A 17,834-nucleotide genomic window follows, 5' to 3' on the forward strand; every position below is an offset into this window, starting at 1 on the left:
CAGGAACATCGACGGAGAACGCGGTGTCATCGATTAAGCATGCCAACACCGGTCGGGCGTCGAGTCTTCACGGTGCGTTATCACCGGTCCGAGTCGGAGAAGCGAAGTGTCAAAAAAGAATCGCGGGAAGTATCAGAAGAGAAAGACCACCCGGTGCCGACACGGATACGTTACCGCTTCGACATGGTGGGATTCTGAGCGCAGCGCCGGTATAACTCGTACCTCGCCCCGGACATCGCTATGTCAATGGAATTCCAATCCGTTAGGTCTCCCTGTAAATTCTAGGAATTCATTGGAAATTACTGTCCGAGACCGAATGTGATGGTTTCAGTTGATAAGGGAACCGGTGTTCTCATACGTCGGGGAGAGGCGTGACGGCTGCATAGAGAACATGCTCGTACGGTCGACGAATGTTAGTAAGTGAGGATCGAGACCATGAAAAAGTTCGCCGAAAAACGTCGCACACGTTTTTAGTCACCGCGAGTATTTTGTCACGGCTTGAAACTGAAGGAACATCGATGAGAATTTCCGTGTGTGCTTCGGATCGATCCTGAAATCCGGACGCAGGGATCTGGATACGAGTCACGGAGCGATCGTTCACTGCCGTCCACACGAGCGCGTCCTTTTTTATTCGGTGCTGTCCAATAGTTGTCTGCTGCTGCGAAATACCAGTCATTAAGGGCGGCAGAGAAAAGCCGCGAGAAGAAGACGAAGAAGATACACCGAGAGCCAGAAACACGGAACGGGAGGCTGCGAGTCGGGAGAGGGGAGATGTAATACAAAGTTTCTGAAGCGGAGCTCCCATTGTGCGTGAGAAAGTCTCCGAAAAAAAGTAAATTTACCAGTACACAGGTACACCGCCTCACGCGGGAACACTGCCGCGACTAACGGGGGATGGACGGAGTTTCCGCGGGGGAATTTCTGAGAAATCCAAGGATCGAGCCGAGCCACAATCAGTCCTGCGAGTCCCGATATAAAAAAACACCCAGAGCTGGGTCGGAAAGAGCAGAGAAGGAAATACATAATAATAATAGATCGATACATAGATACCAATGAGCTTTCATTTGTCCAACCGTTTAAACTGCAAAGTTTATTTACAAATAGATTTATACATCGGCGTTTTTACATCGGCTATGTCATTCCAAGATTTCCATCTTTCCCGTATATTACAGTTCGCGGTGAATATCGCGTACGCAAAGATCACTTGTTCGTGTGTACGTGGCGAAGATTGTACATTGTCATCCTATAATATTGCAGCTCGCCTCAGCGGCACAGTTCCAAAAACTGAAAGCTCTAGTCGACCATACGTGTCTAGATTTGCGTGTGTACGCGCGCGAATTTCCGCGGATATTTACCCTCCGTCAACAACTGCGGCAACGAGTACAGCTGTGGCTGAAACGAGAGATCTGGGTGTTCCGGGAACTCATACCCAAGCCCCGACGAGTTTCTCAATGGTTGACGTAACGTCCGGTCTTCCTATGTGACGGAGTAGACTTAAAAGATTCGAAGCTGCGCCTGCCTCACGATTCCGAGCTTCCCACAAATCTAGCAGACAACTCGTCGGACTGCTCTTCGAAGCGAAGTATCCGTGGTTCCTGGAAGACGTTAAAGAAGATTTTTGAATGCATTCCTGAATTCTTGGATGAATGCATCGATCCCGTTGAATGGTGGTTTTTGTTTCGGTGAAAGCTCGGAGGCTTTCCGAACCTGCTCCGTAAGCAGTGAAATAGCGCTTGAAAGCTATTCTGGGTGTTTTTTTTTCTGGGATGAAGCATGCTCCTCTGAAGTGCGGTGTGGACGGCAGGGACCGTACGACGAGAACTACGACTCGATTCTCCGAAAGCTACTTCAATGAGACGTGTATGTACATATTTCCCATGCGAGGTTTCAGAGCGGAGCTCGATCATTTTTCCCTAAACCTCCACCGAACACCACGGTGGATTTGTATATGTATATAAAGAGGGTGATCATGAAAACTAGGGTGGATAATAATTGAATCAAATAAGTCATAATCACCTGTCGATGCCTAGATGTTGTGCTAGTCGTCTCCAGTCGTTGCCCTCGTCGTCAGGGGGATCCAGTAAGGCACATATCCTACTGCGTGCTTCAGGACTCATTCGGAAACCATCGGACGGAACGACGGACGAACCTCCTCGAGTGACCATGAGGCTGTGTGTTGAGTTGGTGAGCTGCTGCCGGTGAATAGCTGCCGAGTTCAGGTGCAGGATCTGTCTATGGGACTGGTTGCCGCGCTGATAGACAACGATCCGGCACTGGAGATCCATTGTCGTGGCCGTGGTCGCGGTCAATCCGAACGAACAGTGCAGCAACGATAGTCGGGACGACCAAACATGCTTGAAGGGGATTTCTTGCTGATTCGCGCCCGGTTTGAATTTCCAGTTGGGGGAAAGCGAATTACTCTCCAACGTGAGACAGAGATTCGCGCCCCCATCGTGCAGCAATATGCTCTTGGGCTCGTCGAGGAGGACGCTCTTTCCGTCCTCGCCGTTGAAGACGCTCCGCACGGCGGCTTTCGTCTCTTCGACGCAGTACACCCGAACAGAATGTTCGTTCTGAGAAAGACTTGAGATCTTTGATAGGAAAGCGATCAACGCAACAGATTTAGCGGCGTACGATTTGGCATGCGATTCGCCGACGAGAACGAAACGAGCCATTTTCGTCGTTTGCAAATGACACAGGCCGTTGTCCAGTTGACAGAAGACGCTCTTTGAGCCGTCGAGCGTCGACTCCTGACTCGAGTTGAGTGACACTTCGGGCTTCCATCGCGAGTGAGCCCCGTCGCAGTCACCGTCCGCGCTCAAAACATGAATATTCCATTTATCCGGAGGAGGACTTGCGCAGTGATCGAAAGAAAGGGTCACAGGTCGCGCAAGAGGCACATCACTCGGACCACATTGGAGCACAGCACTGAGCACGCACTGATCTTCCTTTAGCCAGCTGGGCCGATCTTTATCCTCTCTGAGAACAGCGACATACAACTCTCGCTTGCCGTGGCGTATCGCTCCCGGAGGCACCATTAATGAAACTCCTAGATGATGTAAGCTAATTCTCCCTCCCTCAGACCCTATGGTTCCCCACGATATCTGATCCGACGACGACGACGATCGATCCGACGGGTCCTTGAGTTCGTCGGGGATTGTGTCGTAGATCATATCGTCGTATTCCGAAGTGGGCGCCCCATAGTCTGAATAGTGTTGTGACTCGGAGTCGGTGCGAGTTTTCTCCGTAGAGCTCGGAGTTCTAGAGCGGTGAGAGTTATAGTTTGACCTGCTTTGAGACGGGGTCATGGGCAGTGGGCAGACGTTCGCGGTGTACAGCTGCTGGAGAAGAGGGATCGTAACCGCAGTATCCAGCTTACGCTCGCTAAGATACTCGTGCAGTCGTGGATCGTTGTAGTTCGGCGTCACGTCGGGAGGCAACGTCGAAAGACCTGCGGGAGAAGAGGCGAGATGTTTTTCCCACATTCTCCGAGGGCATTCTCTCAGTCCCCACAAGAGCGGTGACGGAACAAAAAAAAATGGAGAAAAAAGAAAAGAAGACGAAGACAAAAAAAACTCACCGGCATTTATAGGCACGGCTGGATAGACGTGATGCGGTTTGTCTCCGTGACACGAAGTGTCTCTCGGACGGAAGCGGAGGGCTATCAGGAAGGTGAATGCAAGAATGATTGCCGCCAGGGCCATTCCGATCACCATGGCGATCGCCTCCAGACCGCCTATGTGCGACATGAAGAAACCTAAGAGTTATGGATTCACTTGAGTTCACTTGAAATATGATCATTGCCTGCCCGCCTGCTCGCTTGAGTGACTGGCTGGAAGGCTTGCTGTCTACGTCACTTCTCGCCGATCTACGAGAGAAGAGGCGGAAAGGCTGGAAGCCTATGTTTTTTCTGTCGGATCTCCCCGCCTTCTGAGCCTCGGATAGGAGCACGGCTCGAAACTTTGTCGAAGCGTACCGGCGTCGCCGGCGAAATTCGAGGTTGAGGACCCGCGGAGGGAATTTTCGAAATGGATAGGGATCCCGGGGGAAAATCGCTTACCTTGCTCGTGCTGTCCCGTGTTCCCTTGGTCCTGGAGGAAATTGTTCGAGAGTGCGCTTCCCGAAGTATCTTGCACGGTCTTCATTCCGGCAAGGACTTCTGGAGACTCGGGCAAGCATTCGCCGCCAGTGCAGTTCCTTTGGATGTAGTTCCTCCCACTGCAGACTGGGGTCGATAAACGCGAGCCTTTCTTGCTCGAGATGCATCGACGCTGCCGATGTTGTTTGCAGTTCGCACCGCATTCAGACCACGATGACCAGCTGGTCCAGATGCCCGATTCTTCACCGTCTTTTTCTTTCGACGTACAATCCTTCCATGACGTGCACTCTTCCTTCTCAATGTAATCGCCCTGGCATTCTTTTCCGCCGTTCCTCGGTGCCGGATTCGTACACGACCGCGTCCGGCTCCGGCTGCCTTTAGCGCAACGCGCGAGACAATCGCTCCACGCGCCCCATGGCGACCAGTTTCCGTTAGCTGGAATGGATCGATCGCGATTAGGGAAAGCCTGAAAATCCACGAAAGCTTCAGATATGGAAGCATTTATTTACCTTTGACCTCGATTGTGATTGGGTCGCCGATTTTATCCCCGATCTTGCAGGAATAGGTTCCTTCGTTTTTAACTTTCACTCGGAGAATGAGCAATTTGTTCCCTTCCTCTTCCAGGTTGTCATCGAGCATGAAGTGCTTCCCGTCGAGCAACCAAGACACCTCGCCTTCATCGTCGTCATCGGCTTTGGTGCGGGTCGCTCGCGTCGTTGTGAGTGAACATTCGAGCTCAACTTTCTCGCCGAGATTAGCTAATCGGTACTTCGGGACTTCTTTGACGGTTTTCTTGTGATCGATCGGTGGGCCTGAAATTTCGAGGTCTGTGAGCAGTCGGAGCTCCTCTCCACGGACTTCCGTAAACAGGAGCTATCAACAACGTTTTCCTAAGAGATTGATTGAAGCGGCGGGCGGGCCGGCCGGCGACCTCTGTGTTTTCGGAAGCATTGAAACTCCCCAGAGCTGCTACCGTAGCCGCCGAAAGGCGCCGTAGATCATGAAATCGAATGCGTGAGCCAACGCCTGGCAGGCAAGCAACCAGCCAGCCAGCCTGCCAGCCAGTCGACGCTCTCTCGCCGAGACAGTTCAAAACTCTGGCCACGGAGAGCCGTGACGAAAAAAATATGACAGATCTCAACCTATCGGTCCCGCACATTTCTCCAGGAAGTTTCTCCAGCGGGTTTGTCTTTCCGCGACCCATCGGGTTTTGTATCAAATAAACAGAGATGATTCCAATGATGTGATGACAAACGGCCGGAAGTTTTGAGCCCGTGGAAGCGTCTCCGAGGCTGGCGCTGAGCGGGCTCCGCTGTCGAGGAGGGAAGCTCTTTTCCATTCAGATTGCTGTCCCGCGTTTTGAAAAGAGTTGATGGAACCCTTCCACCTGACGACAACAGCAACAACTACCCACGACGCCGCCGGCAGCGACAACGCTGTGACGATGCTGTTGAAAGATAAGTTCCGATCGATTCCCTGGCTCTATATATAGGCAAGAGAACGAGAGATGTGTCTGCAGGGAACGCTACAATCGGAGAGAACTCGATCTAACCGATCGCACCATCTGTGAGCTACAGAAGTCATGACTCGAGGCACACGTTTGAATCTTCGACTCGAAACTTCCATCATCGATCCCGAATTTCTAAAACAAAGCTGTTCTCGTGGCCCGCTGTCGCCCACATCTCGAGATATCGACGTGAAGGCATCTGGTCCATCTATTCCTACACTCGATATTTCTTGAGAAAATTGAATTCTGACTCTCCGAAATATCACCAGTAGAACCTCGAGTATATTAAGTGGGTAATCTTTGCCAAAAACGCTTGGTATAACCGAGGTGTCATAGCGAAAGGGTAGAGCCCCGATCGTAGACACTTCCCGAAAAGCCACCTCGAGTATTTCAACTATTAGAAAGTTCGCCTCGATTTTTTTAGCTTTCCGAGGACTCACCTCGCTTCTCGTCAAAGTTTGTGGAAATAGATGATTGATTCAATCAAGTTCCCCATGTATTCCTACGGAACCCTGCTCATATGAACCGTTTTCGGTGGTCACTGGTCGAAATAATCGAGGTTCTACTGTACACGGTTCATCTGGACTCAAGATTCTGGAGGTCCTCCTCATTGCATGGGATATTTAGAGCCCATCCGAATTTTTTTCAAACGAACTCGATGCCACGCACCTGGTATCGACCGGATCGTTGCAATTTTCGAGGTGGAGTTGCCCTGCGAGCTCCACGCATGACACACGCAGTACAGCGACCGTGGAATGGTACCGTTCTCAGGCGCGAACCCGCCGAAAACCGCTCGATCCATGTTGACTTCTAGGTCGATGTGTCTTATGCCGGTCATCGGATCAACCAAATCCGTTAGCGTAGACGGAACGAGTTTCGCGTGGTCTCTCACATACTCCGAGACCGTTGAGTTCGGATCGGCTGGAGAGCAGATCAACTGCACTGAGAGCGCGTGGTTCGCGGAGCATTTCAAGGTGGAAGAATTCGCACCCCCGAAGACCACGTCCATATCCTGGGGATGTGAATCGATGACAGGTCCTTTGTTCGTGATCTCGTGAAGGAGAGCGCCTTCATCTTCATCCGCGTCGAAGTCGTCTGAAATAACGGACATCATTAGGCTGAGAAAATTCGGGTCCTCCCCCAAGGCGGAAAATCCTGGAATGGTCCGAGGTATTGAGGAGCGAGATGATTTTCTCGACTCGATCTAGCAGGTGCTGAGCTTGAGACCGTGGAAACGGAGATTTGTGAGGGAAAGACTGTTCGGGAACAGCCGTCCGTGTCAAGTCATGCGATACACATCGTACCCAGATAGTGTATGTGTGTCGCGAAGCGACCCGAGAGGAAATTTTAAATTTCAGTCATGAGACATGGAGCGTTGATCGAATGCTCCTCATTTCCTATTGTGATTTGGGATACGAATCGGTACGATTTTTTTTCCCTGATGCAAGAGGAGCTCTACCTCCCCATGACCTGGGTTGAACGCTCTGTCTTGGTTTCTCTTTCCGTGGAACTGTCTCCGCAAAGCCGCATTCATCGGAAACAATTGTGCGCTCAAGCCGAACTCGATGCTCTAACGATACTAAGGAGCCCCAGACTCGTGTCGATTGTTTGTTTGCTCGCTTGCTTGCCAGCCCGCTTTGAATACAACATGGGGAGACAGTTTTAAGGAATGTCAGATTAGCCTCGTTCCGTTGTTAATTGGAAACGTTCACAGAGCAGAGTCATTGTTGAACTCGCCGACTGCTGAACACAGCTGCATCCGGCCGCCATCAACAGTCGAATCAAGACGAGACGAGAGAAATGAAAAGTGAAAAATATGTGGATCCTCTCTGTATCTCTTGCCGAGTCCGCGCCCCGTGTCTCTCGCGATGGCGTTCAATCGGATGCTCGCGACTCCGATAATTCGTTCCACAGGACTCCGCTGCTCCGTTCAAGTGATATTGCGACGACATCGAGCCAATTTTCAAAATTTCACAAAACATGTGCATTAGATTCGAGACAAGGGCCGTCTCCTCTAGCGCTCGAGCTCCGAGAGCAATAGGAAGATTTCGTCATCAGAGTGGTCCACCTCGGAGCCGACTCTTCCGGCGAAGATCGAGGGTGCCGTCCCCGCTTCCGTCGGGCTAGAGGAAAGGAAATTATTCGATTTCCTCTTTTCGTCGCTGGAACAAGAAGCTCCTGTGCACACTGGGAACTCATTCGGTGTCGGCTACGATCGGAGTCCAAATCGTTCAGCCCCCGACTTCCTGATAGGCTCAGACGGATCTTCCTCGAGCAGATGTTGCGCCCCGATACGCGGTGAGTTGAAGCTCTCGTGACGAAGAGTCGGCGTCGTCAATTTTTTCCTCCCTACCAGAAGTCATCACTGACCGAGAGCCAATTGACCATCGTCAGTCTAAGAGTTCGTCATGCGGATCGTCATCACCAGCCTGTTCGTCCGTCCGGCCGGCCGGCCGGCTGGCTGGCTGGCTTGCTTGCTGTCGGTAGTCAGAGTTAGTTGTCAGAGCCATTCATAGTCGGCAGGAGCCGTGGAGAAACTTAGGAGCAGAGAAATAGTAAAGCGAAGCTCGTTGTTCTGGGGCCATTCTGAATGCCTTCGTGGAATCCCGACCAAGCACATGGCTCACTCACTCAGCCAGTCAGTCGTCAGAAGCGACTAAGCCAGCACAGGCTGCAGTAATTGACAGCGGGCGAATGGCTCCCATACCACGCAACACATCCATTCATCCATCCATCCACCCGGCCCTCAGTCCGTTTGTCTATTCACTGTAACTGCTGGTCGTCGGTGTTGTTGATGTCGTCGTCGTCTTTTTTCTCCCACAACTAGCTCCGTCACCGTACTGCGCCGAACCGAGAAGCAACGGTTCTTCTCAAGGTTTCCTCGATGAGTCTCAGCCATGATCGACAGGGAGACAGAATAATTGTACAGCTCCGCTTTCGCTCTCCTCAATCGATCGGCTCAATCCTAACCGTGAAGCGTATAGTATGTGCACACTACAATATTCAGGGAATGGAGTCTCGCCGGAAAACTGTGGATTGATTGATCGATCGATCGAATAATTGTGATAATCATCTCCGACTCCCAGTCCGGGGTCAAGTCCCTAGAGTTCGTGGAACAACTTTTCCGCATAGCGCGAAGAGCCCAATAAAAGCCGACGATGAGCTCTGGTCTCTTTACGCTCCGGCGGGAGCGTTTTCGGAGCGATCCCGTCGAAATTCTGACGACAAATCAATCTGCGGCCGGCGGCGTCAATTCGAGTCGCCGTCAATCCATGATGTCAATCAGCCGCGTCAGACCCACCCAGAGCCGCGACGACCCACGTCCCCGATCGAAACTGTTAATCGCGGGTGCACTGTTCGCGCAAGCGGTGAGGGAGCAGAGAAGAGCATGGGAAGGAGAGCGAAAAGAAGTCGTTGGATGTCTGTCGAGCTCGTCAAGCACTGCCGTGTCATCACAGACGAGAGAGATCCCTACTTGACGTCGCGCCTTCGCCCCGCTCTCGCTAAGCATTAAGGAAGAAGAGTCTTCGAGATCCCACTTAACGGAGTTCTCTTTCATCCTGATGGACTCCCTAAATTGGATCATCTGTTTCGGTGCCGAACTCAGTATCCTCAACGAACTCCGAAAAATAAACCACCGATCGTCATCGAAGCGAACGTATTTGAAAGAAGGATACAGCTGGTTTTGTCAATTTTCGATTGGATTCTGGGAACAGTTTCTCGCCTCGATTCTCATTCCGCTCACTCACTTCGAGCGTCGAGTGATTGGGAGATCGATGCGTGAGTTTTTCCTTTCGATCTCACCACTTGTTTCCAAGAGAATTCTCCCTCCATCAAGTCCTTATAGACGGACAGACTGCGGATCCCCGGGTTTCGGTCGGTTGCCTCCAACTCGCGATGCCTCGAACGCATCCTTCTCCATCGTTGCGTGGCTTCCCTTCTACTCCACGAAGACACGTCGAGACTTCCTCCGCCGCTCGAACGGAAGAACTCGTAGACGACCATGTGAGAGACGAGAATCCGCTGATTGAATGCGAGAATTTCCTTCCCCCTCCCTGCTGCTCAGACTCGAGGAGGAAGCGACATCGCACTGGCACGAGACTCGTATCTTCCCGTCGCCGTAGAAATGAGAAGGATCCCGGGACAATCGGCGGAACATTGCACCACGTCTGGTGTCCAGGTGTTCCGCGACGACGCGCGTAACTCCATAAAGCGTCCGAGCGACGGCCCGGCGGTGGCGACGACGACGGTATCAGTGACAGTCAGTCAGTCACCGATCTGTCAGTCCAGAGAACGGAGCTGATAAGGAATCCGTGTGTGTTTCTGTCAACGACTTCCTTATCCTCCATATTTCACGCTCGATGGAGTTTCTGCTTCTGTTACCGCTGTAGCTTTAGCTGTTGTCGCTCACGGGACGGGTGTTCACGGGGTCGTATGGTTGTCCATCATTTATTATTATTATTTTTTCAACAAATTCCCTGAGTTCGGGAAATGTACATGGAGTTCCGACGAGACGGCCTTTCTAGAAGTTATCAGGCCGAGTTTCGGCGAGGCCCTGGAAGGAGCGAAGATAAGTCGTAGCTTCGACCGCTCCCGCAGGCAAACCTAAACCTGAACAAACTCATCATCGATAAGCTCGTCTCATGCCCTATGGAGTCTTGGTCGACGCCACTCGTCGGGGGATGGATTCTGAATCTTAGACGGGGAAGTTCACGCGCTCTGCTCCCCTTCGCTCTGTCTGCATCTATTTCGTTCTCTTCCGTCAGATCTTTGTTGCTCTTTGCTCCGCTCTTTCTCTCAAGCCGCATTCCGATGCTCACGAAAGGATACATGCGTCCGATCATCAAGGTGGGTGGATTTGACCCCACGATCTATTTAGCAGAACTCTTTGGTGCAGATTGAAGATGTCCGACCGACCGATCGACGAACAACTCAGCGCTCGCCGCCGGACACCACCGTCGTTCGAAGAGACCACATGTGCGTATGAACGTCGAGCCGTCAGCGACATTGGAGCGAATTCTCGAAGCACTCAAAACAGAATTCGTCTATCGATCATATGCCCCGTGCTTATCGGAACGGGCCGGGGAAACGTAGCCCAAAAATAATTTTCAGTCAGATGTAGCTGTGCTCCCGCTCGTAACAGCCCCAGGACCCTCATCAAAGCTGTCTACGGTCAAATGCCGTTTGGATCAGACGGAACGTCCCCTGGGCAAAAGAATGGGGGACGAAGCCGCGGCGGCGCGGAATCTCGGGCGGACGATTACGTGCATATATCAGGACTGTCTCAGATTCACATTTATGAGGAGATTTACTTTCCGACGGGATGGGAGGTGGGAGTCTCCAGGAAATGTACCTATCTCCCCTAACCACTCCACAATGCACGGCCTAAAAAGAGAGGGAGGAGATAAACCACAAGGAGCTCAAAAAAAGATCGCTTTTTGGAGTACTCTGAGAAAATGTATTGTCACCAGCAGCGAGTCGTCATTAATCACCGGACGATACCGCTCAGGGAACTCAAGCTACCTCGATAACGGTGAATCTGATTAAAAGCCACAAAGACTTCTTGGGAAGCGGACTCCTTGATTGGATGCAGGAGCTTCTTCGGCGGGGAGCTCGGGAGAAAGAAAGGCTCTCTCTGCCTCTCTCATCCGCTCGTCTTCTGCTCAACGGCATTAGCGTCCGCATTAACGACATCCACAGCCATCGAGGTTCAAAAAACTCTTATTGCCACGATCTTTAGCCTCCGGACTGCAGAGCTGCTCACAGTTTCTATCAATCCCGCCTCCACACGGAGAAAACGCCACCGGAGGGCCGCTCCAACTCCAGCGATTCCTTTTATCATTGAGGACTCCTTTTTCGACTCAATTTTGGTGGTGAGAGAGACAAAAACCCCCGTGACCAAATAGAGGAAAATTGATGAGCCGTGAGATGATTAGGAGCTTCTACAGCCTTCGGGGCTCGGATCGTCGGCGTCATTCGTATCATCGAACAATCAAGACCTCCGGAGTAATGAAATGAGCATGTCGTCGACGTTCTAATGCACTCGGCTCCAAGGGAAAAACAGATAGAAGATGAGAGGGATAGAGAGTGAGAAGGAAACGGAGCGGGAAGTCTAATGCGCCAGAAGAACTTGAACCCCGAACGCATTTTGTTTCTGGTCGCGCAGGTGTAAAAGTCCAGAGCAACACTGCGTGAAATGAGCCCGGCCATTAAATACTTCATACGGGAAGGGCAGTGTGAGCTTGTCGCTGTTCTCCAATCATTACTGCAGTCGCACTCACGACATCCGCCGTCAACACAAAGCCTCGTCGAGTCATCCGAAGACAGACGATAAAGACAATCCCCTGCCAGAGGACTACAGCACCTCGGCGGCAGCACAGGGGGAAAAATTTCCCCCACGAGAGTCGATCGACGATCTCCAACATAGAAGGCAAATTAAGAGAGCCGGAATGGTGGACGGGTGTCGAGTCAGGCAGACGGATGTACGCACCGATAGACGCACAAGATGACCCTCGAAGTTCGCGCATTAGCGAATACAATTACACACACGCGCAACTCAAAGAGGCATGCTGAGAGGTATTCACAGCGTGATCGAACGACGAATTTCGATCCAAGAGCGCCGCGGAGAACAACTCGCAGATAGCCGTGGGAAGATAAACACGGGCTCCGTCGTCTCTCACTCAGTTAGGTTTGCTGTCTGTCGAGCTGTAGTTTGTTAGACCGACTAGCATTCGGCGTTAATTAAATTAATAAGTTACAACACGAGATGTCAGGGACCTGGGCTACAGTCGACGGGGAGCTCCGAGAAGAGCTCCCCGTCGGAGGAAGAATCGAGAAGAACGAGCAACGATCCTTTTCTCTGGCGTCCATCAGAACTTTGGACTCCGTGGCAATTCCTCAAGGATGCGAAGATATCTACCTCTGATTCCTCGTTGAAGGGCTCTTTCGACAGTGATTAAGAAAATATCGCCCACACACTGCCGACAGAATTTACTTCATTGTCTCACGTCTACTGACGAAGTCTAAATCCAATCAGACCACCCGGACAGGTTTCTCAATGAAGATCGATCGAGAACTTCATCGAATATAATTCACTGAGCTCATTTCATTGAGTGATGGGTCAGTGAGAGAACAAAATCACCTCAGCGTCGAAGCTTCTCCCTCTGACGTATTCTCGACGAAGCAAGGAGATCCGCCAAAGGTCGGCCCGCTTCATGCGGAAGCATCAGGCCGGTGGGCAAAAACTCGAGTTCTCATCAAAGCGTCGGAGAAGAGCCTCCCTCAGACCTTTGAAACTTTTTGTCAAAACACCTTCGATCTTCGGAGCGGGCGGCGGCGTAGAACAATGACGCTGAAAAAACGATTCGTTGATTTTTAGCCTTGTCCCCACCCGGGCCCTTTCATCGGAATCGACTCGACCACAAAGTTTTGTCACGAGCAGCAGCAGATAGTTCGAAAGGTGCTCTCGCGAAGAGAGACTCCCGACAGGCAGCGACAAGTCTGCGACGAGTATCTTGGAGAAGACTCCGGGTCGGGATCAGGAGGCGTTTCGACCTCAACGAGAGAACGCCAGAAGACCACGGAAATGACCGGCATCGGAAAGCCCAAATAATTGAGAGCTCTTATTACCCAGAGGTCGCGACACCTCGTTCCCAGAGCTCCGCGCGAGACTGCATTCATTACGATCTGGAACGGAATTAGGAGAGCGAAAAAAAACGAGTTTCTCCGTCGTTTTCTGCCTGAGCTCAAGCGGCGTAGAGCACGTTGTTCGGAATCGATTCGATGAAAACTCCGCCAGGAGAAAGAAACGAAACCGAGAGAACTTGGCTCGGGCGACTGAGAAGACCCGACACCCTTCAGTACGCTCTGGATATACGATTGATAATTATTTGGGATGCCGAATCTACAGTCGGAGCAGAAACAGGAAAAAAGAATCAAGAGCTTGTTCCGACTCCGTTTCTGCCTGTAATCGATGATCATAACACAGCTGCGAACGTCGTAATTGTCGAATTATATGTATCCACGGTCGGATACGATCTCCGTAGATGGAACCTGATTTCTGGCTCGCTGGAGTCGGAAGGATTCGGGGCGACGAAACATTTCACGCGATGTCGCCTCCCATAATGAGCTCATGGATTTTCACCTGGCCAGGAGGAGGATGTGCCCATTACGTCCGTAGAATGCGTACGTCGCGTATCCACCCCATCCTAGCAGCACGGTGGCGCTACGAACAATGCGCGACATCGCGCAACAACGACGTCACCAGCTGTCTTTGATCTATCTTCTCGGTCTCATCCGTCTGACTACGCCGATTCGTTACGTAGCGCTCGTTCATTCAACCACCGACAATGGTTAGTGGACGAGTTTCAATCAAAACTCTCCGTACGGAGCGGTGGTGCAGTGTTTTCAATCACAATCACAATCCAGACTTGTACGAACGATTCATCAGAGCATCGTCGAGGTGTCCTTCACGCGATCGATCATAAAATATGAAATCTCTGTCCGACCTATGTACAAATAATGTACTGAATTCGTTGCTCTCTGGCGCCCGGACCTCGTTGCCGGCGCGCCGACATCCGCGATCCCCACAACGTGCCAACGGGAGGCTCTCGACCAGTTTTCGAAAAAAACAGGAGCCGACTTATCCGTGATGTCCGAGGCATAAATTCAAGGATTGTCACCTCTGACACGTAGCTTACCGGTCGGCCGGTCTGGGTCTTGGATTTAGGTGCGCCAAACGGGAGAACGTGGAGCAATACCAATAATCCAGTGTTCGTACACAGAGTCTCGCGTAGATGAGAAAAAATCCCGGAGAAAACTCTAATGCCTAAACTGAATTCATTTTGGAAATCTATCCCCGACATTCGATTAATTCACGTTTTTCACGCCGTTCCTTCGGGGACATGGTCTCGCGCGGACTGGTGAAAAATTACGATTCGACGCAGATTCAAATGAGCGACCGTGGTCACTGAGCAATTTCGTACTTCTCTAGGACTGACCTTTTGGAGGAACGTTGTTTGCAATTTTTACTTCAGCGAGAACTGAAAGCGCGCACAGGAATAAAATCCACGACCGGAGCATCGTGTTTCGAGCTTCTACTCCACGAACTGAACATTCATCGTTGAGACACTATAGTTCCCAGGCACTGTGAGTGACGAATTCCTCGATGATGATGTCGTCGATGAAAATTATCCAAATTCACGGGATCCCGGTACTCCGATAGGCTCACAATCGTCTTCACGTCATCGTCGGATGTACATCTGGTCGTTTGACACCGCGAGATCTGATCACTGGATCCGGTGGACCCGGACTGAACGCCGGCTGTCTCCTTCCCCAACCGGTCCCTCTCCACCCATTTGAGCGCCATCTACCAAACGGTCCCGCAGCGCGTATTGGAACTATCACGTGCCCAGGCTTGTAGAATCGGAAACAGCACAGTACGGTGCGAGCTTCCGTTCTCGATTAATTTGAATCAGCTTCGACACCAGAAAATCGCATGCATGACTCGAGCGAAATCTTCCACTCCGCCACCGGGGCTCCCGATATTCAGCTGCGAATGATGGTCCTCACATCATCACGATTCGATCTTCGTGGACTCCTTTGTCTCCATAGCGATCCATTGTTCGTTTCGACTCGCTGAATGAGTCGGCGTCTGAGTCAAAGGCAGCCGCGTACTCGCGTTCGAAATGTGTCGGAGACCGGTTTTCATTTCGTTGGTTGAAGGAACATGTGTTCGAACGAGATCGACCTCTTGCACGCCGAACGATCCAGATGCGAGGGCGGCCGGATCCGCGGACGGCACGTGCCGACTCGTGCTGCGGAACATCTAATTGTTCTCAGATTTTCGCGAAAAATCAAAAGAAGATGTTGAATGCGAACGGATCGCCAACGACCGACTTATCAACACGAGTTCCCGAACTCGTCTGCTCATAGACGGACTCCAGGCTCTCGGAGGCTGTTTTGTTCCGTTTTCTTCAAGAATCCACTTTCCCGAGCATTGGGCCGAATTCAATTCCCGGAAGCGACCGACTTTCCAGCGTCGAGGTTTTATTGCACTGGACGTGTCCTCTATGTATACGCTCAGAAATTTTGGAGCCGGAACTCGGGGCGCGTTCGAACACTGAGCGTAAGCGTGCAACGAGGCATTCGAAAGACCGTTGAACGACGCGAGTGGAGAAAATCGGCAGCGAGTTATCGGACATCGGACCGATGGTCGTCCCGATCCGAACCGCGACCCGTCGTTTTATTGTCCAAAGAGTACAAGACGAATGGAACTGAGCGCACGGACGTCGCTCGAGAGCAACGTCCGTACTTGATGAATCTTCGACGGAGGAATCGACGGACGGCAGAGCGAGCTCGCGTCCTTTGTCCAAAATAAACAAACGTACGTCGCTACATAATACAAATGATACTCATTCTGTTTGTATCTTGGTGACCCACTCTTTCAGCAGGTAGCGCTCGATATCAGGCCTATCAATCGATCCATTGTCGAATTTCTCCCCTGGCTCGCTCGCTCGGTGGCTTTCGGGTCGACCGCTGTGAATCGAGCGGAGCTCGAGTCAGATCGTCTTGATCTCTCAATGAACAGATGAACATTTCAAATTTTCCAAAGTGACAAATTACTCTTCGATTTCATGCTCAGTCGGCATCCGGCGGACGATGGCGATTTTTCTCCGGAATAACGCAACCGACCCGGGCTCGAGGAAGCAGCCCATCATTCGTGCGGCGGCGAATCTCGCTGACTGTTGTCCGGAAAAGCTCCGATGCCGTAGGCGAAACCGTAATGCACGAGTCTCGGGGATTACGTTGTGACTCTCGAGACTGATCCGAGATGATGCGCACCGTCTCGAATCCGCGATCCGGCTTGAATTATGCGTCGCGCAGCTGGGACGCACATTGACGTCGACTTCCCTTGAGACAATTCGCCGGGACCTTGCCAAAGCGGATCGATGCGTGATTGGGATGTCATGCATGCGCATATCGGATCGTACGTTCAATTAATGATGGAATGTCCGACAGCGCCGTGAGACGCAAAGCCGGGAGGGGGGAACTCGGTTTCAGAGCTATCACGTCACAGCGGTGTCCGCGAGTAGCGGCCGGGCCCAGGAGGGAATGAAAGCGGAATTTCGAGAGGACTTTGTTTCATGAATGGAAGCAGCGGATATTCGATTCACGAGAATTTTCTAGGAAGCTGCTCAGTGGTCGGAACAGGTCTGCATTTGAATCGCTCAGACATCGCTCGCTCGCTCGGGATTCGAAGGACCCGGAGAAAACTACCCAGTAGATAACATTGTGACACGGATGGATACATTGATGGCAAGCATTTCGCTTCCTCGGATGTCGACAAGAGAGCAGCCTTGTTTATAACTAAGTAGGGTGGAACCCTTGTCATACGAACGTCAAGACTTTACGACATTGACTGAGGAAGGAGCAGCAGTGAGAGCGAGGATTGGCGATACGAATAGCGCGGGGGAGTCGCGGAGAGGAGATAGCAACGTGAGTCATCTTGAATATATGCCTCAGGGAACGGAATAATTTCATTGAAACTTTCCTGTGCGCGTCCGTAGAATTTTCGAGCCACGCAGGAATCCCGTAGACATATGTACTCGAAGAGAACTGTAGATTTTTTATGCTCGGAAGTATGAATAATTTTTTGTGTGTTCCCCATCTACTTTTTCCTCAACGCTACTTCTCGAATGGATCGCCGCGGTCGACGCTTCGAGAGATGCTTCCGCGAAATAATCGCGGCAAGGATTCCCGAGGACAAAGTTGCAGTGCATCGACTATGTATTATGGTTCCGGAGGATCGGGGCATAACAATGTTCGAGTGTTCGTCCCCGGCCCCCTCTCCACACCCCGGCCTGCTATGGCGGCGCTCTCGTCTTACTCGCTGCCCCCGGTCCATGACAGCCCGGGCTGCAACGGATGACACGGGATGACTCATCCACTCCCTTTTCCGTTCTCGCTGCATCCCTCAAGATACCGAGGCCTGTATTGCTCACTTTCTCCGATTCATCGATGTACAGATTGGTAAATATTTGCCTTTTTTTCCGCCCAGTTCCTTGCCGACATCTCTCCGGTTACGCGCTACTATGCATTTCCGAACACTTGAGCGCGAATATCGCATCGGGTCTCTATATCTTAATTGACGGCTACAGTATCTGTATATCAGCTCGTTTCCTTCACTCTGTCGCTTTAGTCAGACAAATGGAACGCACCAAAATCGGC

At 51.5% G+C, this 17,834-nt stretch overlaps 1 protein-coding gene across 1 annotated transcript; it reads right to left on the reverse strand.

Moving 5' to 3' along the window:
• Positions 1–1,108: 1,108 nt before the first annotated feature.
• On the reverse strand, positions 1,109–14,872 carry LOC100906527 (netrin receptor UNC5C). Its single transcript, XM_029110747.1, has 7 exons — positions 14,606–14,872; positions 6,276–6,701; positions 4,609–4,911; positions 4,061–4,534; positions 3,581–3,757; positions 2,017–3,451; positions 1,109–1,595 (listed from the first exon to the last, which is right to left on the reverse strand). The coding sequence occupies exons 1-7, from the start codon at positions 14,685–14,687 to the stop codon at positions 1,424–1,426; spliced, it is 3,069 nt and encodes a 1,022-aa protein (XP_028966580.1). The 5' UTR covers positions 14,688–14,872; the 3' UTR covers positions 1,109–1,423.
• Between the last annotated feature and the right edge of the window lie 2,962 nt (positions 14,873–17,834).

Source organism: Galendromus occidentalis, unplaced genomic scaffold (assembly GCF_000255335.2).
Source record: "Galendromus occidentalis unplaced genomic scaffold, Mocc_1.1 scf7180000075388, whole genome shotgun sequence".
NCBI lineage: Eukaryota > Metazoa > Arthropoda > Arachnida > Mesostigmata > Phytoseiidae > Galendromus > Galendromus occidentalis.

Excerpts from the sequence above, each read along its gene's own strand:
- LOC100906527 (XM_029110747.1), bottom strand. The coding sequence starts at position 14,687 with ATGCTCCGGTCGTGGATTTTATTCCTGTGCGCGCTTTCAGTTCTCGCT. Across the intron at positions 4,535-4,608 it reads AATCACAATCGAGGTCAAAG|CTAACGGAAACTGGTCGCCA; the intron begins GTAAATAAATGC and ends GATCCATTCCAG. Across the intron at positions 1,596-2,016 it reads CAACATCTAGGCATCGACAG|GAACCACGGATACTTCGCTT; the intron begins GTGATTATGACT and ends AACGTCTTCCAG.